We start from the raw sequence: 24,742 nt of genomic DNA, 5'->3' as shown, positions 1-24,742 counted from the left end.
CTCTCATGAACTAAAAATCCTAAAAAGCTCCCGGCTGATATTCCAAAAGCACATTTGGTTGGATTCATCTTCAACTTGTACTTCTTCATTCTTTCGAATGCCTCTTCAAGATTTCTCAAATGTTCTTCAAAACTGGCAGATTTAACAATAACATCATCAATATAAACTTCCATAGATTTGCCAATTAAATCATGAAAGATTGAATTCATGGCTCTTTGGTAAGTTGCCCCTGCATTCTTTAACCCGAATGGCATGACTGTCCATTCATAAATACCTAAAGCCCCTGGGCATCTGAATGCTGTCTTAGGAATGTCTTCTTCTGCCAGAAATATTTGGTTATAACCTGCATAACCATCCATCAGACTAAGGATTTTATGCCCTGCTGCTGCATCTATCAACATGTCGGCCATAGGCATCACATATTCATCCTTAGGGGTAGCTAGATTCAAATCCCTGAAATCGATGCATATCCTAATCTTACCATTTTTCTTGACCACTGGCACAATATTAGCCAACCACTCCGCATAACGGCAAGGCTGAATTAAACCCACTTTGAGAAGTTTTTGGATTTCTTCCTTGATTTGAGGCATCAAATCCGGGCTCATTCGCCTTGGAGGTTGTTTGTAAGGTTTACAACCTTCTTTGATAGGCAATCGATGCTCTATTAGACTTCTTGTCAAACCAGGCATCTCTGAATAATCCCATGCTAAACAATCAATGTTGTTTCTAATAACTTCGAGCATCATTGTTTGTTGCTCTTTAGACAAATAACCACTTAACCTGATCACTTTTGGAACCAATTCGGTTCCTAAATTAAACTCCAATAATGGGTCTTGTGATGAAGTTGTTGGTTCTGTTTTTTCTAATAAATCGGGCCAACGAAATTGTTCATCTTCTTGGAGGTGAACATCCAGAATCTCTTTACTATTTTCTGCTTTATGTAATAACTGCTTTAAATAGAACTTATTAATAAGAGAACTACACACTTCTAAACTTGTATCATCCATAACAAACAAATTATATGAGAATGGGTGTGGCTTTATCATGAGCCATACAATAAAGGTGTTCTTTTAATAGAACATCGAGTTCTGGCCAGTGACTTTATAACCCTTGTTTGGGTATTCCCTGGCCATATATAACTGAGACATCGGAGCCAAATGACTGGAATAAAACACTGACTCTTCAACTTGTTCTGTTACATCGAATGGGTTGTCATTCGCTTCCATTTTGAAGACCTGATTTCCTTCCCAGAACATTAATTGTTGGTGCAAGGTTGATGGCACACATTGAGAGGCATGAATCCAGTCTCTTCCCAGCAAGAGAGAGTATGTAGTATCTGCGTCCACAATAAAGAAAACAGTGGAGATCTTCTTTGGTCCGACCTCGATCGTGGCAACCATCATGCCTTCAGGCTTAGTCGGCTGCCCTGTAAAACTTGTCATTTCGAATTCCACAGGAGACAGATCATGAATTCCTTTTCCTAGCTTCTTGAGAGTCTTCAATGGCATAACATTAAAGACTGCTCCATTATCCACGAAAACCTTTGTGATTGGTTTCCCACAAATGTGAGCATTAACATACAGAGGTTTCAAATGGGAGATCGCACCCTCTGGAATAGGAGGAAACACAATCGAAGGTGCCTCCGTCTGAGGCTCGGAATCTGAAGTCTTTGCCCACTCTGTTTCCTCTAATTCGTCATCTGCCAAGAATGCCCATAAAGGTTCGTCCAGAGTATCATCTACCAGACTTGCCCACATCGGTTCATCACTAATCTGATTAATCTCTGTCATCCGACAAGGGATTCGTGGTCCCAGACGAGATTTAACAGATCTTGAACTTTCCTCTGTAGTTACAACATCTTCCTTTGCCTTATCCCGAGATTGAACCGTCAAAGATTCTATACGGAATTCCTCAGGAGATGGATTGATGTTGATCCGTTCACAATGTTGGCATCGAAAACCTCTAATTATTTCATCTGCCATTCCTTTACCTTTCCCCTGTCCCGACAAACTTCTTTTGGTATAGTCGGAAGTGCCTAAGCCGTCGTTCGGTTGCTTTCCTGAACAGACCCGACTGGACCGACTTTTTGGAGACTGAATGGCTGCTCCCCGCTCGTTGGTCGTTTGTTCTGTAAAGACTCTAATGGACTGATCTCCTGCCAAGTCGTCGGCTGCTTTTTGTTCGTCGGTTCGTTGTTTTACTGAAGGAACTCGTTTCCCATACTTTGCAGCATACCTGCGTTTGGCATTGCGAATCTGTGTACGATTCATACCTGGGAAACGAGGATCTATATCAACGGGTAAAGGCTTTTTATTTCGAGCCCAATTGTTCCCGACTGAACCTGTTTTTCTGGTCGGGTGGTCACGCACTAAAACCTTTTCTTTCAACTCCACATTAAAAGAACCGTCTGGACGGTCCCATTTTTCAGCGACTGGCCTTTCAACAACTTTGAGTCGTTCTTCCGGTCGGCCACTGTTTGGTTGACTTCCTTTTTTTGTTCCGGGGCTTGCCTGAGTTCGTTCCCCTGTATGTCCATCATTGGCTGAACTTTTCCCTGTTTCTGAACTTGGTTGGATGTCAACCATTGCCGTTGTTACTTTCGGAAACGGTTGCTGGTCTACACCTAGAGTAATGTATTTGAGCCGACCTGTCTTGATGGCCTTTTGAATTTCCTTCCTGAAATGAGTACACTGACTTGTATTGTGTGTGAAAGAATTATGCCACTTACAATATGGTCTCCCTTTGATTTCTTCTTTAGTGGCCAATCTTTGCCCCTTTGGAATACGGATCTGCCCATCAGTCAGTAGGATATCAAAGATTTCATCAGCTTTCGAACTATCAAACGTCGGTTGCTCCTTTCCTTCAGATCCTGGTACTGGCTTCAATTTAGGGCATACATAAGGTTTTCCAGAAAGGATTTCGGCTGCCATCTCTTCTGACTGACTAAAATCAAAGTCACATGTTTCTGTTCCCATACTCGCCATATGTTGGCCTCTATTACGCCTGTTATGTTGATCTTCCTCTCTGAACAAAGACTCTAAACGTCCTGCCTTGGATGCAAGACTTGCCAAATCCTCAACATCCAGGGCAGTGAGTGCCTTTCTTAAGCGAGTATGCATATTCCGGACCACTAAATTGGTCATCTCTTTCTCACTGATTACCGTAGGACATCGTCCCTTCATCAATCGCACCCTTTCTATAAACTGTGAAGCAGTTTCTTCTGGATACTGTTTCAATTCAAGTAAATCAGTTAAAGAAACAGTTGGTAAAGGATTGAAAAATCTGGCATGAAATGCCATTTCCAGTCCTTCCCACGTCTGAATTTGTCCAGGAGGCAGACTTGCAAACCACGAAAACGCTGTTCTAGTAAGAGATAAACCAAACAGCTGCAACTTATAAAAAGGGTTATTGCCAACTTCTCCTAATTGTGCTGTGAACCGACCAACATGTTCTATAGTGGAAGATCCGTCCTCCCCTGAGAATGCATGAAAATCGGGTGGTCGATAATTCCTTGGGAGGGGGTGTTCATTAATGATCCTTTCTGGGAAAGGTCTCTGATATGCAGGGCGGTTAGCCATCTGAGGAGTTAATCCATACTGATCCCTTAATATATGTGCAATCTCATCAGGATCTACATGAAAGCGTTGATGATCAGGAACATGGAACGGATCCTGCACAGGAATATGAATAGGATCATGTATATATCCTTCAGGCCTGTCCTCCCTTGTATTGTTCGGCTGCGGATTGGTAACCCTTGGTCCCAGTGGAACAGTGTTGGGAAAAGTCAGAGGAGATTTTCCCCTATCCATTCGGTTGGGATTTGTGGCACTTGGGAATGTACTATCCACGAATGATGGCCCTGCGAAATTTGCCTGTGGTCTGGACGGTGATACTCCTGGTGGAGTCTGAGTGGGTTGCAGACTTACCCTTGAAAGTGCTTGATCTATCATGTTCTGCATCAGACTCTGTTGCTCACGCAACATGTTCGTTTGTTGCTCACGCAACATATTCTGCATAACCAAAGTGTGCTGGTTGTTCATTTGTTGAACATAAGAACATAATTAGTGCCTGAGATTAGGAATCTATAAACACTGTATGGTACAGAAAATAAACTGGAAAATAAAAGACTGAAATTTAAAGTGGTGATCCCCAAATCTGACTTTGCTTTGTTGAAGTTGATTGAAGATCCCTTGCCAAATGATTATCCAAACCTTTAAATATTCTCTGGGAAACTGTGCTGAAAACCGTCGCCCGAACGGTTACAACGTCTCCTTCCCAACCGTCTTCCAATCCTTCTCCTGCTGACACGTGTCCTCAGCAGACCACAATTATCCCTATAATTCCACTCTTTGAGCCGACCATAGACCTTCCGCCCTTTTGGCCCGACTGCCAATCCTCCCGACTTGCAAACCATCTGACTTATTTGGAGTAGCTACAGACATCCCGACTAACAAACCATCCGATTTGTTGGTCTTGCCGCAGAGTTCCGACTTGAGAACTTCCCGTCCTGAAGGCCTCCCGACCTGCGGAATTCCCGTCCTAAGGGCCTCCCGATCTGCGAACTTCCCGTCCTGATGACTTTCCGTCTTGAGGACCTCCCGACCTGAAGACCTTCCGACCTGAGGTCTTTCCGTCTTGAGGACCTACCGACCTGAGGTCCTTCCGTCCTGATGACTTTCCGTCTTGAGGACCTCCCGACCTGAAGACCTTCCGACTTGAGGTCTTTCCGTCTTGAGGACCTACCGACCTGAGGTTCTTCCGTCCTGATGACTTTCCGTCTTGAGGACCTCCCGACCTGAAGACCTTCCGACTTGAGGTCTTTCCGTCTTGAGGACCTACCGACCTGAGGTCCTTCCGTCCTGATGACTTTCCGTCTTGAGGACCTCCCGACCTGAAAACCTTCCGACCTGCGGTCTTTCCGTCTTGAGGACCTACCGACCTGAAGACCTTCCGACCTGAGGTCTTTCCGTCTTGAGGACCTACCGACCTGAGGTCCTTCCGTCCTGATGACTTTCCGTCTTGAGGACCTCCCGACCTGAAGACTTTCCGTCTTGATGACTTTCCGTCTTGAGGACCTCCCGACCTGAAGACTTTCCGTCTTGTATTTTCCTTAGAAATAAACCTATTTTCCTTGATTTCCTCACGGTGTCTTTCAGCCAGTTCAATCAACCCTATTGTCAGGCCCATTCTTCTTTTTACCTTGGGCTTTTAACCTAATTCTAAATTTCGTACGTAACAACTCTAAAATTACCAATTAAAATATTTATTTTTACTGTTTTAAAATATTTTTATTAATAATTATGCATATTAAAAGTAATATAAAAGAAATACAATATATATTATATGCACTTATAAAAAAATAATAATTCAAACACACAAATATTATTAACTATATTAATAACATAATTTTCATATTTAATATAAAAAAATATATATATTTATTAAAAAAAGCCAAAAACATATTAGATAAATAAAGTCATATTTATGTCATAAATAATTAGCATTAATTAATGCCCCACAAATTTATATCAATGAAATAAATATGGACAATTTTTCACTTTGTGACCCCTCAATATTATTCTCCATATTCCGATTGGTTTCACACTTTCTAAGGGTCTGATATTGTTTGTTGTGTTATTTTCATTTTCAAAAAATATATAATTATACAAATTATAATTTTATATAGACACAGGTATACTATATTCAATATATATTTTTAATCTAAAATATAATTATTTTTGTTTAAAATATTTTTATAAATAATTATTTTATTCAAAATATTTAAAATTTTATCTTTATTTTTTGTAATTTTATATTTTGAATAAATCAAAATAAGGGAAACAATAAACTAGGCCGAAAGATGAATTGTAATTTTTTCAAAGAAAAGTTATATAAAATAATTATTTTTGCTTATAAAATATCGTATCGAATACTCCAGTTTTTACTATTTCTAAAATTATCTAAAATTTCAAAACTACAAAAATATCTATATAAACAAAGTCTGTGTTGATTCAAAATTTATTTGAAATGAAGTGTTCATTTGAATTTTTATTTAAATAGTATTTAATATAATATTTTGAAAAAATAAAAAATAAATTTTCTTAAAAACTATGCCATATAAATAATTATGATTTTGATTTGAAATACTAAAAAAACAGATTTGTCATTACTTTCTAGTTTCAATAGTTTTAGAATTTTAGAAGCCGTAATTTGTCATTACTTTCTAGTTTCAATAGTTTTAGAATTTTACAAGTTTTTCAAAAAATCATAAAATGTTAAAGTATATGTACAGTTTATTAATATAACTAAAAGCCCTTCTTTTTTATCAATAGCATAAACAATAACAAATGTAAAAGGTAAAAATAGAAAATACATTATGAATTTGTTAATCCACCTGTGGGTCACCGAGTATGCACTATTTGCTTTTATAATTTAAAAATTATATGAGATGCTATTATATTTTAGAGAACAATTTAAAAAGATCCCCTGGTATGGGATTCATCGTTTTTAAAAAAATAAAAATAAATAATGTTGGATTGAGAATAAGTGTTGCACTAATAAATTCTCATACATTTATTTAAATGGGTCAACTCCTGAAGCGTAGTTATATCACAGTTATAACGACAACTTGTGAATGAAATAAATGCAAGGATTTCAAAGCAATAAATGACAAGTTATTTGTTTACCCGATTCGGATATAAATCATCTTACATACGGGGGATACCAATCCAAGAGAGGTTCATTAATCAGTGCTGATTAAGAACAAAACACCCAAACCTCTTTCAACCCAAATTACAAGCTAATTACTTATGAAATTCCCTCCACAGGCATACGTTGTCACAAACGCGTATTGAAAACTAACACATAGCTGGGCAGCTCAGATTCTGAATATTCTCCTTATCGGAACTCCGATTTTCCTTCGACTGACGAACTCTCCGGCAAGATAATAGTGAATATCACTTACTCAATGCATGGAGATAAGAAGGGTTGAGGTTGAGAGGATTGATACAATATTTCTCTTACTACACACTCTCTCAAAACGACTCACACTCCTTCCCACTAATCTCGAGTTGTGTTAAGCAACCACAACAGCCATGATTTGACATGCAATTAATTCCCTTTTATACAAATCAGGTATGGTGTTGTATCTAATCACTTCTGACCACAAGAGGACAAATTTAAAGTGTCCATTTTGTCTTGAGCAGCCACCATTCTAGGAAGGACAAAAGGGCTGCTTCATTGGACTCCACAAGCTGATTTAAATGTTGTTTTTGGTAACCAACGACCACAGCAGCAGAAAAATGTTTTGTCAATATGCCAAAAATAGATGATCGAGTTTTTGATCAACTTAACAATCTCCCATTTTTGGCATATTTGACCACACACACAATGCAGGAGGTTATCTTCCACACTCAGCAAATCAATCCTATAATTAAAAACAAGTTAAAGTTAGGTTACAGGCCAACAAACAAAATAAGGCTACAGACAGCCTATACAAATCAGAAAGTTGAGACAACCACAATTCAGTAATCACAGAACCAAAAACAACAACAACATTTCCAATCAGCAATAGCAGACAACCAACAACGACAACAGGCATGCAGAAGCAACTCCCCCTTTCTCTGGTGATGCAGCATTCCCCCCTCTCTCCTGCATCTCTCCCCCTTGCGTGGAGCAGATGCAAAAAAAGGCTGGGAAGCTAGAGAAAGTCATGGATGTCATCCTCTTCAGGACCGGATGCAAACTTGGAGTGTAAATGAAGAACACAGATGATCTTCTTCCTATGTTCTCCCAAGGTCGAGCGGATTGAAACTTGTTCCTGAAGGACTTCTAGAAGCAACCGACGTGCTTCCAGAAGTTGTCCCAAAGGATCAGATGGAAAGGGCTCCTTGAAATCATTAAAGATTTTCTGTAGGTTCGAGCGGGGCTTGAAGAAGCTGGTTTCAATGGTGTCTTCCGAGGGCTCCGGCAGAATGCTATTTTCTTTCAACAGCAGGGTGATAAGGGCAGGGTACGGGAGATTGGTCTTGTCAAACGTTTTCCCACGAACATACTTCACAATCTTTGAGAGAACAAAAAAACTGAAATTGATGTCAGTACAGAATTTATCAATGCAGAGGAGTAATTTACCCATTTCGTAGCCAATGTTCGTCCCATTACTCGTGGGAAGAACATTCATGGCGCAGAAGTGAAAGAGGCATTGATACTTCATGGCGAGTTCTGTGGCAGCCAAGCCCATTCGACCGAAGTCATCGGACTTCCATGCAGACAACCGAAGAGCAACTTCTCATTTTGTTTCTCTAAGCAGGGTGGAAGGAAATTCTTCAGAATTGTCATTCGGGAGCTTCAACAAATTGTTGATCACCTGCGGGCTAAGCTCAATCACTTTTCCTCGTACATAGGCTTTGTGAAACCAAGGGCTTTCTTCATCCAAAACGTTCCGAGAAAGATTGGCGTAGAATTCTCTGACTAACTTCAGACAATATCGTTTGAGCAACACTGCCCACTGGCGCAATCCTTTCATCCGTAAGACTGCAAGAAAACCAACATCTTTGTGAATCGGGTCAGTGAAGCGAGCCTCTGGGACAAGCTTGCGATTGGCCAAAACATCATATTCAAACAATTCTGCGGCATCGTCAAAGTGGGTTGCGTTCATTGCTTCTTCAGCAGTAATCGGTGGAGGTGTGATCTTGCACTTGCGAGATTTGGATTTCTTTGACTTATGTCCCTTCTTGGAAGTAACTTGCTTGATTTTTTTTCATGAGGGACCGGGAGAATCAACAGTGGCCTTCATTTTCTTACTCCATCTTTCGTCATGACGTTTCTTCAGTCGAGCAAGAGGAGCATTGCCTGAATCATCAGACTTTGTTCCCATTGAATGTGATACCGGTGTGATAACAGCGTTTTCATATTCCATCCTCTCAGAAAAGAGTTGATCAACGGTTCTATCGATAATGGTATTGAGACTTTCATCAGAGCGAGAATGATGAGGGTTAGCAGTGACACCTTCATGTTCAATGGCGGGTTCCTCAAGATGAATGGGAGTTTCCTCTTCGACAACAACTTCAGATGGAGGAACAACTGCTTCATTCCTCTGCACTTCGGATCCAGGGACTTCCTCAGAACGCTCCAAAACCTCTTCAGCAACATCACGGGGTTCAGGTTCAGCAACATCTTGTTCCATTGTTGTATCTCCTTCCTCATCACGGTTACCTGAATGAGTAGTTTCAGGTTCTCCAAAAATGCCATCATCCGGGCCGCCAACTTGCGTTTTCTCTAGGGTTTTTTGAACAGTCTCCTCAGTTTCATCAAGATGATCTCTAGGAGGATGAGGAGCCAAAATATCAGTAACTGCAACTGGTACTTCCACGCTTGCTTCAGACGTCGTTGGAATCTCAGGGAGTGGTTCAGCAACAACCACGGGAGCCGGAGATTCACTGGGAAGAGGAGAAGAAATTATTCTCCCACCACGACGCCCACGTCCTCTGTTGCGCCCACGTCCACGTCCACGAAAAATTTCTCTGCCCGTCCCTGTTTCGCCTCCAAATCGGGTTCGAGCCATTGCTTTCTCAGAGAGCAAATTGCAAGAGTGAAAAGTAGAGAGAAATTGAGAGAGAGTGAGTGATTATTATCACCACTACACGCATCGATATATGAATCCTCAATAAATGAGGGAAACGAAGGAACTGTTTGAATTCTGAATTCAACACCCCTTCTGAACCAACATTTCCCATAAGGCTGTGATGACAGCCAAAACTGCAGTGCAAAGTTGTCAAAACACCTTTTGGGGTTTTTTAAACCCTTCTCAGAATACCAATAATATCCCTCGTTCAGATAATCTCTATTTACCAAAAGATCCTCCTTCTTTTTGATATTTTCAAAATTTCGTTTTTCTCATAATATCCAATCTCCAATTTCCACCTAAAAAGAAATCAAGAAATAAAATAAATTGGAGATATTCATTTATTCATCCATGTATGCAGCATCAAGGAGATCTTGAGCATATACCCAAATCCCTTTGTAGCTTCTCAAATCGATCTGCATGTAGCGCTTTCGTGAGAATATCAGCCTTTTGATCATTAGTTCCAATATGCTTCAAATCACACACTTCATTTTCCACCAAGTCTCGAATAAAATGGTACCGTATGTCGATGTGCTTTGTTCTACCATGTTGAACGGGGTTCTTGGAGATATTTATGGCGCTTGTATTGTCACAAAACAGAGTGAACGAATCGTGACCAATCCCATAATCATGCAGCATTTGTCGAATCCACAGCAATTGAGCACAACAACTTCCAGCAGCTATGTATTCAGCCTCGGCAGTGGACAAAGCAATAGAGTTTTGCTTCTTCGAACTCCAGCTCACAATATTATCTCCAATATAAAAACATCCAATGGTTGTGCTCTTTCTATCATCATAACAACCAGCCCAATCTGAATCTGTGAACCCAATAAGATCAAGATCTGACCTATTTGAATACCATAATCCAAGTTCTTCAATTCCTTTGACATATTTGAGAATTCTCTTTGCAGCCTTCAAATGTGATTCCTTAGGTGTGGATTGGAATCTTGCACACACACCAACACTGAAGGAGATGTCTGGACGACTAACAGTCAAGTATAGAAGACTCCCAATTATGCTTTTATACAGTTTCTGATCAACTGTCTTTCCATCATCATCTTTCGACAATTTATCTTGTTGTCCTAAAGGAGTTCTAACTCCTTTTGAATCTCGAAGTCCAAACTTCTCAACCATGTTCTGAGCATACTTTGTTTGACTCAGAAAAAAACTATCAGCGAGTTGTTTATCCTGCAATCCCAGAAAGTAATTATTAAGCTGACTTATCATGCTCATTACGAATTCAACTTCCATGAATTTTATGAATTCATTCTTCAAGGATTCAGCGGTAGAACCGAACACAATATCATCAACATACACCTGTGCAATCATCAAATCTTTTCCCTTCAACTTGATGAACATCGTCTTATCAGTTGATCCTCAAACATATTCATTCTCCAGTAGATAATTGGACAACCTTCCGTACCACGCTCTGGGTGCTTGCTTTAATCCATACAAAGCTTTCCGCAACCTGTAAACATGATCTGGATAGAAAGGATCCTCAAATCCCTTTGGTTGTTCTACATAGATCTCTTCTTTAATCCATCCATTCAAAAATGTTGTCTTGGCGTCCATCTGGTAAAAAGTAAATCCCAAGGAACATGCAACAGACACTAACAATCTCACTGCTTCAATGTGAGCAACATGAACGAATGTTTCATCGTAGTCAACACCTTTAATTTGCGTGTACCCCTGTGCAACTAACCTTGCCTTATTTCTGGTAACATTTCCTTTTCCATCTGACTTGTTCTTGAAGATCCACTTAGTTCCAATGACATTCACATAAGTTGGTCTTTCAACCAAATACCAAACTCGATTTCTTGTGAATTGATTCAGCTCGTCTTGCATTGCTTTGATCCAATATTCATCCTTGAGAGCATCATCTACTGTCTTTGGCTCAACTGCGGAAATAAAGCAATTCATACCAGACAGATTCTTGAAATCAATCTGTTTACCTTGAGTTAGTCGACCACCCATTGGATCACCAAAAACTGCATCAATTGGATGATTGTGTGGAACTCTGGAACCATATCTTCTCACTTCTGCATCAGATTCAGTTTCAGCAGGTTGTTGATTGGTTGTTGTTACATCCGTTGAACATTCTGGTTCTGACCAATCAAATCTGACAGAACTTTCTGTAGCCATATTGTCACTAGTCTGAGGCAAATCATTCTGAATTTGGGGAATGTTCTGAACATCTTGAGGATTCTGAGTCACCTTAACAGGTGCAGTTTCATCATCATCATCATTTGAATGTATAGATTTATTCTCAAAAATGGTATCATCGAATATCACATTCATGGACTCCATCACCTTCTTGGTACGATTGTTGAATACTTTATAAGCTCTCGAGTTCAGAGAGTATCCCAAGAATATACCTTCATCTGATCGAGTATCAAACTTATGAAGTTGATCCCTGTCCTTCATTATATAACACTTACACCTGAAGGTATGAAAGTAAGAAACATTTGGTTTCTTCCCTGTCCAGATTTTTTTCATAAGTTGTCTTCTCTGTATGAGGTCTGAGATAAACTCGATTAAACACATAGCAAGCTGTGTAAATAGCTTCAGCGCACAAATGTTTGGCAACACCATTGGCATGCATATCTAGCCATTTTCTTTAGAGTTCGATTCTTCCTCTCCACTACTCCGTTCTGTTCTGGAGTCTTTGGGGCAAAAAAATCATGCTTGATTCCCAATCCATTGCAAAAACCAGCAAATCTCTGATTTTCAAATTCCTTTCCATGATCTGTTCTCAATCTATTAATCTTCGACTTATTCTCAATCATGAGTCTTGTACCCAATTTTTCAAAAGCATCAACTGCATCACTTTTCTCACGTAAGAAATCGACCCATGTATATCTAGAAAAGTCGTCTACACAGACCAAGATGTATTTCTTTGCCCCAAGACTGCAGACATCAACTGGACCCATGAGATCCATATGTAGCAGCTCCAGACAATCGCTGCTGAAACGTTGTTCTAATGAGGAATGTGCTGTGTTTTCCTCTTGCACAGTCACCACAAGTAGTACTTGGAATCTTCAAAAATTTGGGTAATCCTCTGATAGCTCCAATTTTGCTAATCCTCAGCAGATTCTGTGGATTGACATGACCCAACCTGGTGTGCCACAACATTGATTCATCATCTTTCAATATCAGTGCTTCCATTTGAGGATATTCCAGCAACTAACAATTTTTCTTTGATCGAACTCCAGTCATCACACATTTCTGTGCAGTATCATAAACTTCACATGAATCCTTAGTGAACTTCACATGCAGATCGTCATCGCAGAGTTGACTTATACTGATCATATTTGTACTCAGTCCTTCTACGAAATAGACTTTTAACAATCTTGGAATCCCTTCTTTTTCAAGAACACCATAGCCACTGATCTTTCCTTTTGCTCCATCTCCAAAAATGACTTCTCCACTTCGGTCTTCAACAAAATTCTTCAGAATTCCCTTTTGGTTAGTCATGTTCCTTGAGCAACCACTATCAAAGTACCATCGATCAGCTCGGGTAGACTCTTGGCTTGACAAGATCACATTGCACTCCAGTTGTTTCTGAGTTTCCTTAGGCATCCATACCAATTTGACTTTTATGTTCTGTTTCAAACCTTCAGTAGGCCATTGAATGTGTCTTCCATTGATAACATCTTTTGCCAGCTTCAAGCACTTCACAGTAGAATGACCAGGATACATGCAATACTTGCAGTCAGTAGGTTGTGATAACTTTGACTTATCATTCTGAATTCTTCTGCGGTTTCTATTCATGTTTCTGCCTCTGCTCTTCCTTGGATTTTGTTTCCACACTTGTGTTGATTTCTTCTCTGGGAGTTTGACATCTGTAAGCAGACCGCCACGCACAAATGTAGTTGGTTTACTTTGAGATGATTCACAAAAATCTAATACTTTGTGATCACCAAATGGTTTACCAATTGAAAGGACTTCATCTATTTTTTCTTTTCCTTTCCGAAGCCTATCATTTTCATCCTTCAACTTCAGATTCTCAGACTTCAACCTCTCTGATTCAGCAGATTTATTATCAATAATCTTCATCTTCTCAAGTTCATCTTCAAGTTTCTCCTTTTGATCTTCCAAACAATAAATGGTATCCAGAAGTTCTTTATTCTTCACAACAACTTTCTTTTGTTCGAAAACCATCTCTTCATAAGCCTCAATCAGCTCATCAGCATCAAGTTCCCTTGACTCATCAGTAGTTTTAGAACTGGATTCTTCCTTTTCATCGCTGGATTCATCAGCATTTTCCATAAATGCAACAACTTCATGATTTTCAGTCTATTCATCACCACCAGCAGATTCACCATCGTCATTGTCACTCCAGGTAGCTTGATATGCTCTTTTCTCCCTTTTCTTTACCGTTGGGCACTCAGATTTAATATGTCCAACACCACCACATCCATAACATGTAGGTTCTTGAACCGTCTCTGGTTTTGCAGACACCACAAACTTCTTAAATCCACCATCAAATCTTTCTTTTGGCTTGCTATATGTAGTTGGTTTCTGCTCAGGGTACTTTCGTTGAGAACTGGATGTACCTCCTCCCTGATAGCTATTTCTGTTCTGAAACTTCCTATACTTCATCTTAGCAGCTCGTTTTTCACTAATCATTCGAGAAAGTTTACGACTCAGCAGTGTCATTTCTTTATCAAACTCTATCATCTCCAAGTCTTCAGCACTCAAAGCCACACTCTTAGGTGTTTCATCTTCAAGATAGGTCATTTCATAGCTCACCAATATAGCATACAGTTCATCCAATGTCATATTTCTTAGCTTTGGTGGTTCATCGAACATAATCACTTTGGGCCTGAAATTTTTTGTAAGACTTTTAAGCATCTTTCTCACCAGTCTCTTCTCTTCAAAGTGCATTCCAAGAGCTTCAGCTTGATTCACAACATCCATGAATCGGTTATGGTAAGCATCAATTGTTTCATCTTCATTCATCTTCAGTCCTTCAAACAAAGTTTCAACATGATCCATTTTGATTCTCGAACTTGAAAAGAACCTTCGAATGCATTTTCCAAAATGTCCCATGCTTCCTTAGCAACTTTGCAGTTGGATATTGTCTTTTGGGTTTCTTCACAAGAGAGATGATATTGTCTTCGAGTTGGCGATTGCAGCGCCTTTTCATTGAGAGTCCATTCTCTTTTGGGTTTCTTCACAAGAGAGATGATATTGTCTTCATCTTGGATGGTCTTCATAGGATAAGACCATGCAGACTCAACAACTTCAGAAACATATTCACCTTGTAACATCAGAAAAGCTTCCATTTTGTTCTTCCAACTTCGATAATTTGTTCCATCGAACAATGGAGGTCTCGACGTAGATCGACCTTCCTTACTCATTTTTGCAAACTGTGAAAGAATCTACTCAGCAACTTAGAGAACAATGCTCTGATACCAAATGTTGGATTGAGAATAAGTGTTGCACCAATAAATTCTCGTACACTTATTGAAATGGGCCAACTCCCGAAGCGTAGTTATATCATAGTTATAACGGCAACTTGTCAATGAAATAAATGCAAGACTTTCAAAGCAATAAATGAAAAGTTATTTGTTTACCCGGTTCGGATATAAACCATCCTACAGCTGGGGGATACCAATCCAGGAGAGGTTCATTAATCAGTGCTGATTAAGAACAAAACACCCAAACCTCCTTCACCGCAAACTACAAGCTAATTACCTAGGAAATTCCCTCCACAGGCATACGTTGTCACAAACGCATACTGACAACTAACACATAGCTGGGCAGCTCAGATTTTGAATGTTCTCCTGATCGGAACTCCGATTTCCCTTCGACTGACGAACTCTCCGGTAAGATAATAGTGAATATCACTCACTCAAGCATGGAGATGGGAATAATTGAGGTTGAGAGGATTGATACAATACTTTTCTTACTACACACTCTCTCAAAACCACTCACACTCTTTCCCACTAATCCCGAGCTGTGTTAAACAACCACATCAGCCATGATTTAACATGCAATTAATTCTCTTTGATACAAACAAGGTATGGTCTTGTATCTAATCACTTCTGACCACGAGAAGACAAATTCGAAGTGTTCATTTTGTCTTGAGCAACCACCATTTTAGGAAGGACAAAAGGGCGGCTTGATTGGACTCCACAAGGTGAGTCAAATGTTGCTGTTTTTGGTAACCAACGACCACAGCAGCCGAAAGAAGTTTTGTCAATATGCCAAAATAGATGATGGGATTTTTATCAACTTTACAAATAATACTCATAATCTTCTAAAATTAAAAAATAAAATAAAATTATATGTAGTATTCTGTAAAATCTAAGGAGTCTTACATAGTTTATAAATATGAAAGGAAATTTTATCTTTTAATTTTGCATACTTATATTTTCAAATAAAATATAGTACTTTTCTAATACATATTAAAAAAAAAAAAATTACTACGATTCCAATAAAATAAAATAATTGTAAATCGTGAAATTATTTTGAAAAATAAAATATCATTAAAATATTTATTTTTGTTTTTTAGTTTTTTAGATATTTTGTTAAATAAAATAATATATTTTTATTAAAAACATATTAATGTGTATTTCTGTTATAATCCAACTGATATTTTTTTATTGTTATAAGCAAAAATATATTCTTACTTTTTTAGTAAAAACATATGTCATTTATACTTTATTTACTATAAAATAAAAAATAATTATTTTTATTAAAATTTATATCCAATTTATATAGACATACTTTTTTTTACTGAGAGTATAATTTAAATAAGTGATTATTATTATATATTTAATATCTATAATTTAAAATAACTGGTTATTTTCTTATATTCTTCTTTTTTTATTGTACTTATAAATATATATATATATATATATTTATAGAATACTCTATTCTTTCTTTCGGTTTTTATAGTGAAAAATGAAATAATTATTGCATATAAAAAATGTGTTATTGTTATTTTGGATATATGCATTTTTTTTTTATTAGGTATGAAAAATTGTATTGATAATATAAAAATAATATGTTTTTTTGAAATATTATTTTTTTGTGAATTGATAAAATATATTTTATTCATTGTGTTAATATGTATATATTTTTTATTTTTTTAATAATATTATGAAAAACCGCTCCACTTAAAAATACTAAATGAACAAAAATGTCAGTGTGATATTTTTGAAAAAAATAAATTATAAGATTATATAGAAAAAAATAAATAAACAGATACATAAATAAAAAAAAAGGAAAACAATGTGGTATGCAATATTTCTCTTTCTCATATATTATTTTATCTTATAAAATATTACATTAAATAGATAATACAAAACATAAGTACAAATATAAGCACACTTATAGTTATTGATCTTATATTTTTTATGAAAAAACTTATTGAATATGACATATTTTGAGGAATATTGTAAGATTGCATAGAAAATGCTCTATTTAGAATTTTACAATATTTATTATATTTTATTTTATTTTATTGCAATAATAAAAAATTAGATAGATTGACGTGATGTTTTATGAAATAAAACAAATAATTTATATTTTTTTTAATAAATTTATGTAAGTTTGTTTGAACACGAAAATTAAAAATAATAATAATAAGTTAATATTAAAGTGAGATAGGGAAAAAGTAAATTATGAGTATTATGATAAATTTATTAAAAGTTAATAAAAATATCATGATTTAAATAAAAAAAGTGATAAATTAATTAATATTTATTAAAATAAAAATAATAAGATTATTAGTAAATAAAATTATTTTCTATAAAAAAAAGACATAAGTTTAGGAAACAGACAAAAATATATATATATATATATTAACATAATATTAGTTGACAGAAAGAGTATGAATTTTTTAAAAATATTATTGTAAAATAATATCAAAACTTTAAAAAATATGCATATAACCAGGACAAAAAGTTTTGATACTTCTATAAATATATATATATATACCTTCAAAATTGATGTTCGATTTTTTTTATAGTGTTCAAATTATTTGGTTATCTTAAAAACCATAACAATAATACATTATTTATATATTAAATATTACATTTAAAAATTAATTTTTATTTTTAAATTACATATTAAAAAACCAAAAAAGAAAAAACTAAAAGAACACACTTCAAGTATTCTTCATGTTAGTCAAAATCTTGTAAATCTAAGTGATGATATATTTTTTGTTCGAAGGCTAGATCTCAAAAAAAAGATATTCTTCATATAGGTTGACAATAGATAGATTTTTTAATTTAAAAATATATAAAATTATTAGTCTATATATATATAAATCTTGTTCCATGTATACGTCGTTACTTCTCTTTTTTTTCTTTGGATAAACACATTTAGTAAGGTCAAGATAAATGTATTTGCAGATAAAGGCCAAAGCAAAGAACCCGATAGCTTTGAGATATGGATGACATCCCGCACCAAGGGACACCATGCGAATAATGAAGAGACTGATGATATTTTGGTAACAACACCTATTTGTTAAGAGCAACACAGTTTTTTGTGTTTTCATCCTCACGTAATGTTATTGCATTTGTCTTCAAACTTATTGTATTATGCAGGAATATCTCAATTCCGAAGTCAACAAAATCCCAACGGATCAAAGAATACCAGCCGTCCGTGAATCTTTGTACCGACGAGCGCTTGCAGGGAAAAGAAAACGGCGAACGGCGGTTGATATCGCAGCAACCTCCGCCCAAACCAAGACTAAATTTGTCAGCCATATCGATAGTTGACGTAACCCGCGTAGATTCGTATATTTTTCCCAGGTTGAAGAAGAATAACCTTAATCAATATAAGAAATTCGAGAAATGAAATAGATAAAATATGGCAGAAATTTGATACCCAACCTAGTTGATTAAGAACCTCAAGAATTCAATCTTGGACCCAAAATCCTAACTATGGAAAAGGAACAAATTGTTAGGCTTAATTCCTCTTCAAGAATTTAGAAGCCACGAACTAATGGATAATTCCAAAGACCCGATTTGAAAACAATGTGTAAGGAATCACTCACTCATACTTTGAAAGTAAACACAATGAAAAATACAACTTTTCAAATGAAGAAAATATATTATGACCAAAGTTGATGTGGAAATTGATACAAGAGCCTATTTACAAGCCAAAGGGAAGGTGGACAAAACACTTACTACAATTAAATTGGCGACACATTCTCATAGAGAACATATTCCAATATACATAATTGTTATATGTTTCCGAAAGCATATTACCAATATCACAATAATGACAACACATTTCCAAAAGAATATATTTCCAAGATTATAATTAATGGTGCAGTATATTCCCAAAAAGTAATGTAAGCAATGATGTCAATGTTATGATGTAAGCAATGACATCATCACATGTGATATAAGCAATGATGTCAATGCTTATATATGCAATGACATCATCACATATGTTAAATTATTTTGATTTGTATAACTGTTAAGCTCGGGCCGATAGGTCTCCATGCTTCATCTTTGTTTACTTCATCTCGAGCTCTTGTATCAAGCCGGAGAATTGATCTTGAAGTTTACGAGCTCGGCTTCGGGTAATTGGTCCAAGTGGTTTGGGAGACTTTTGGACATTCACGTCATCCCCGCCTTCTTGAAGAGGTTTTTTGCTCTCCGGAACAACATTATCGTCTCCTACATCATACAAAGTCAAATCAGCAACATTAAAGGTACCATGGACTTGATACTCACCTGGGAGTTCGATGCGGTAAGCGTTATCATTCACTTTCTCCAAAACACGGAATGGACCATCAGCACGTAGTGTTAAATTCGACTTTCTTATCTCAGGAAAGTGTTCCTTACGCAAGTGCAACCAAATCCAATCACCCGGATGGAGTCGAACTTTCTTGCGACCTTTGTTTGCTTGCTTTGTGTATTGCTCAGCCGTCCTTTGGAGTCTTGTGCGGATTTCATCATGCAATTGCCGCACAAATTCCGCTTTCTTCCTACCATCAAGATTGGTTTGCTCATTACGAGGCAATGGAATAAGATCAAGAGGTGTCAGTGGGTTAAAGACATACACAATTTCAAACGGCGAACAAATTTTAGCCCTATGAATTGTACGATTGTAAGCAAACTCAGCATGTAGTAAACATTCTTCCCAAGATTTCAAGTGCTCTTGAACTAAGGTACGCAGTAAACTACCTACAGTTCTATTAACGGATTCCGTTTGCCCATCCGTTTGTGAGTGATGTGAAGTTGAAAATAGCAATTTTGTGCCCAATTTAGCCCACAAGGTTTTCCAAAAAGTAACTTAGAAATCTAGAGTCACGATCAGAAACAATGGTTTCCGGAATACCATGCAATCTAAGAACTTTTTTGAAAAAAAAGTTTGCTACATGTGAGGCATCAGAGGTTTTAGTGCATGGTATAAAATGAGCCATCTTTCAAAATCGATCAACAACCACAAAAATAGAGTCTTTTCCACCTCTACTTCTAGGTAATCCTAAGATGAAATCCATAGAAATATCTACCCAAGGGGATTCAGGAATTGGGAGAGGTGTATACAAACCATGAGGTTGAGAAGTTGACTTGGAAGATAAACAAATGGTGCATTTTCGAATAGCCTTCTCTACATCAACTTTAATTTTTGACTAAAAAAAGTGTTCTTTTAACAAGTTCAAGGTCTTTTAAATCCCGAAATGACTCATTAATCCTCCCGAATGTGCCTCAGAAATCAATAAATGCCTTAGTGAACATCTTGGAATGCACAAACGATTTTTATACATTAGGTACCCATTATGCAAATGATACTTATCGTAAGCATGCTTAAGACACCTAGCAAAAATTTCAGAAAAATCCAAATCATTTGCGTATAACTCTTTCAAGTAAGAAAATCCTAACAATTTAAATTCAAGGGTAGCAACAAGAGTGTACCTTCGGAAGAGTGCATCGGCTACCACATTATCTTTACCTTTCTTGTACTTGACAATGTACGGGAAGGTATCGATGAAATAGATCCACCGGATGTGTCTTGGACTCAACCTTTTCTGGGATTTGATGTGCTTCAAGGACTCGTGGTCGGTATGGACGACAAACTCACTTTGGCGCAAGTAATGTTGTCATGCTTGGAGAGCACGGACCAAGGAATAGAGTTCTTTGTCGTATGTGGAGTAGTTGAGGGCTGCACCATGTAACTTCTCACTAAAGTAGGCCACGGTTCTTTTATCTTGAGTTAGAAAAGCTCCAACCCCTACACAAGAAGCATCACATTCAACTTCAAAAGATTTTGAAAAATTGGGTAAAACAAGGATAGGTGCTTGTGTGAGCTTTTGTTTCAATGTATAAAAAGCATCTTGTTGAATACTTCCCCATTCAAACTTATCATCCTCTTTCGTGATGGTGGTTAGTGGGGCGGCAATGGTGCTGAAGTTTCACACAAATCATCAGTAGAAGCTTGCAAGGCCATGGAAACTCCGAACATCCTTCACACTCGTCGGTGTAGGCCATTCTTGAATTGCCTTCACTTTGCTTTCATCCACACTAATCCCATCTTTTCCTACAATAAAACCAAGGAAATTGCACTTTTCGATACAAAAGTCGCACTTCTTGCGGTTAGTAAACAACTTCTCCTTTCGAAGAAAATCAAGTACGTCATTAACATATTTTGTGTGTGCATCAATAGATTGACTATAAATGAGTATATCATCAAAATACACAACAACAAATTTTTTAATGAAATTCCTCAAAATATGGTTCATCAACCTCATAAAAGTGCTCTGTGCATTTGTGAGTTCAAATGGCATAACAAGCCATTCATATAAACCAAAAGTGGTTTTTAAGGCTGTTTTCCATTAATCACCTTAATTCATACGAATTTGGTGATATCCACTTTTAAATCAATTTTGGAAAATATCGTTGTACTCAAATTATCTAATATATCATCTAATCGAGAAATTGGGTGACGATATTTTACCGTAATTGCATTGACAGCATGACAGTCAACGCACATCCTCTATCTTTCTTTGGCACCAAAACTACGGGCACTGCATAAGGACTGAGACTCTCGCGAACCCATCATTTGCTCAACAACTCATCAACTTGCTTTTTGATTTTCTTTATGTCATCTGGATTGGCTCTATATGCTGGTCGGTTCGGAAGAGAAGATCCCGGGATAAAGTCAATTTGATGCTCAATTCCTCGAATTGGAGGCAACCCACAAGGTACTTTTTCGGGAAACACATCTTCATAATCCTCTTGCAACATGTTAGCAATGCTAGAGGGAAGAACATTAGTATCTTGATGAGACAAATATGAAGGCTTAGTGAATATTAACAAACAATGTACTCCATTTTCCAGTTGGTTGATCTCCTTCATACTAACAAATAATTTAGTCATCACACTCTCATGTATAGAAGATCTGTCGGCATCTCCCTTACTCACACCACTCGTGTTTTTGGAATTTGAGTGTTTGGCTTTTGAAGAAGAAGGATTGGAAGAGTTTTGAAAAGAAAGCTGCTCAACAATTTTATGTGGGTTAAGGGTGCTTGAAATGCACTTACTTTTTCTCATCATCTTTGCTTACAAGGACTTTCTTGCCATTCTTTTGAGCTCTTTTCTCGCTTTGTTCCGCCGCATATTGTTTGTATAAATACTCTCAAAATATAATGCTAGGACTACGAATAGGCTATCAGCTAAAGAAATTAGTCGATTAAATAGCCAAATAGCCAGTTATGAATATTGAAGAATTTTTAATTTAATATCTTCAATATCTAAATTCATATTAAAATCCATAATTAAATTTTACCTATAACAAGGAATACAATACCCAAATCAAAATCAAAATCGAACGGCTAACTCTTTTTTTTCTTTTCTTTTTCTTCTCCTTTGTTTTCTTTCCTCGTTGCTTCTGCCTTTGGCAAATGAGTTTACTTGTTTGTTTTCTTATATATATATATAATTATATTATTATTATTATATTATATTATATTATTATTATTAACGTTATTATTATTATTATAAACATTATCTTCATCATCATCATCTTAATATTATTATATTATTATATATATTATATTTAATATTTATCTTTATCGATATTTATTCGTTTAACAGTCTCTATAATTATAACTAATATACAAAATAAGAATAAAATTTATTTCAGAATATTAATTTATTGATCCCAAAATATTATAAAAATATTTATTTGATACAATAATATTATTTGATACACTCCGAAATCGGGGCATTACAATTCACTCCCTCTTAAAAAGATTTCGTCCCTGCAATCTAAACTCAAACGCATTACCTACGAAGTTATGATACATGGAACACATTATCCATCGAGGATTTCATAGGGTCCTACATAATGCGGACTCAATTTTTCTTTAATTCCAAACCTTATAATACCTTTCATTGGAGATACTTTCACCAGGACGAAATCTCCACTTTGAAATTAACCTTCACGTCAGGCTTTATCAGCATAACTTTTTTGGCGATCTTGAGCTATATTCATCTTCTCCCTGATAATTCGAATCTTATTATTTGATTCTTGGATCATTTCTAGACCTAATATCAGTCGATCACTCATATCATCCCAACTTAAAGAATTCTTGCATTTTTTGCCATAAAGAGCTTCAAAACGAGTCATTCCAATACTTGTTTGATAACTATTATTATATGAGAATTCCAGTAAATCCAAGTGGTCCTCCCAACTTCCTTGAAATTCTATTGCACAAGCTCTTAGCATGTCTTCCAGAATACGGATAGTTCTCTCTGATTGACCATCAGTCATTGGATGGAATGCAGTACTCATGTGCAATTGAGTACCAAAGGCTTTTTGCAATTTTTGCCAAAATCGAGATTGAAAACGTGGATCACGATCCGATATGATTACCTCAGGAATACCATGTCGTTTAACCATATGATGAACATATAATTTGCCCAACTTCTGCATATTCCAAGTCATACGTATTGGGATGAACATTGCTGACTTGGTCAATCTATCTATAATCACCTAAATTGCATCTGTTCCCGACTTCGCCCTTGGAAGTCCTGTCACAAAATCTATTGCAATAGAATCCCATTTCCAGAGCGGAATTTCTAAAGGTTGTAGCAACCCCATTGACCTATGATGTTCTGCTTTCACCTTTTGACAATTTAAACATTGTGCAACAAATTTGGCTACATCCTTCTTCATGCCCTTCCACCAAAAATGTTGACGTAAGTCTTGATACATTTTAATCCCTCCTGGATGCACTGAATATAGTGTATTATGAGCCTTACTCATAATTTGCTCTTTCAAATCGCTTCGGTCCTTTAGGATACACCACCTCCCATGGAATCGAAAACTCTCATCTGAAGCAATATTAAAGTTGAGTCTGACCGCACTGAACTTTTATAGCCAGCTCGACCATCTTATTATCTTCCATTTAAGCCACTCTAATGTGATCATAAATTTCAGGCTCAACTTGCATCATTTGCAAATATCCCCGTGTCATGCCCCGTCCAAGTACTTCAATTTTCATCCATGCTAAATCTTCACACAGTTCATCGGGAACTGACATAGAACCCAATTTATACCTTGGTTTTCGACTCAAGGCATCAGCTACAACATTTGCTTTGCCTTCATGATATACAATTTCGGGGTCATAATCCTTCACCAATTCTAACCATCTTCTTTGTCTTAAATTTAATTCTCTTTGGGTGAATATATATTTCAGACTCTAATGGTTAGTAAACATTCTACAATGAGCAACATAAAGATAGTGCCTCTAAATCTTCAAAGCAAACACAACTGCTGCCATCTCCAAGTCATGTGTAGGATAATTTTCTTCATGAGGTTTTAGTTGTCGTGACGCATAAGCAATAATTCTTTGATTCTGCATTAAGACGCATCCCAATCCCTTTTTTCGAAGCATCACTATAAACTTCAAAATCCTCACCCTCTAATGGTAAAGCCAAGACTGGTGCTGAAGTTAATCGATGTTTCAATTCTATGAAAGAGGACTTACACTCACAATCCCAATTAATCATTGTGTCCTTCTTCAGCAAATTAGTTAATGGCTTCACAACCTTCAAACAATCAAGAACGAATCTTCGGTAATATCCTTCCAAACCCAAAAAGCTTCTTACTTATGATTGATTGGTAGGTCTTGGCCAATACTGAGAT

The 24,742-nt window shown here is 36.7% G+C and overlaps 1 protein-coding gene across 1 annotated transcript; it reads right to left on the bottom strand.

Annotated features, from left to right (window-relative positions):
* Positions 1 to 9,985: 9,985 nt before the first annotated feature.
* On the bottom strand, positions 9,986 to 10,981 carry LOC127261159 (uncharacterized mitochondrial protein AtMg00810-like). The gene has a single exon (XM_051289383.1). The coding sequence runs from the start codon at positions 10,979 to 10,981 to the stop codon at positions 9,986 to 9,988; it is 996 nt and encodes a 331-aa protein (XP_051145340.1).
* Positions 10,982 to 24,742: the final 13,761 nt, after the last annotated feature.

This window comes from Andrographis paniculata, unplaced genomic scaffold (assembly GCF_009805555.1).
Source record: "Andrographis paniculata isolate CXL003 unplaced genomic scaffold, ASM980555v1 Contig62END, whole genome shotgun sequence".
In the NCBI taxonomy this organism is placed as follows: Eukaryota; Viridiplantae; Streptophyta; class Magnoliopsida; order Lamiales; family Acanthaceae; genus Andrographis; species Andrographis paniculata.
The sequence above is the reverse complement of the archived record's forward strand: the minus strand, read 5'-3'. Positions and strand labels throughout refer to the sequence as shown.

What these genes read in the sequence shown, in the direction of transcription:
- LOC127261159 (XM_051289383.1), bottom strand. Translation starts at nt 10,981, where the DNA reads ATGTTCATCAAGTTGAAGGGAAAAGATTTGATGATTGCACAGGTGTAT.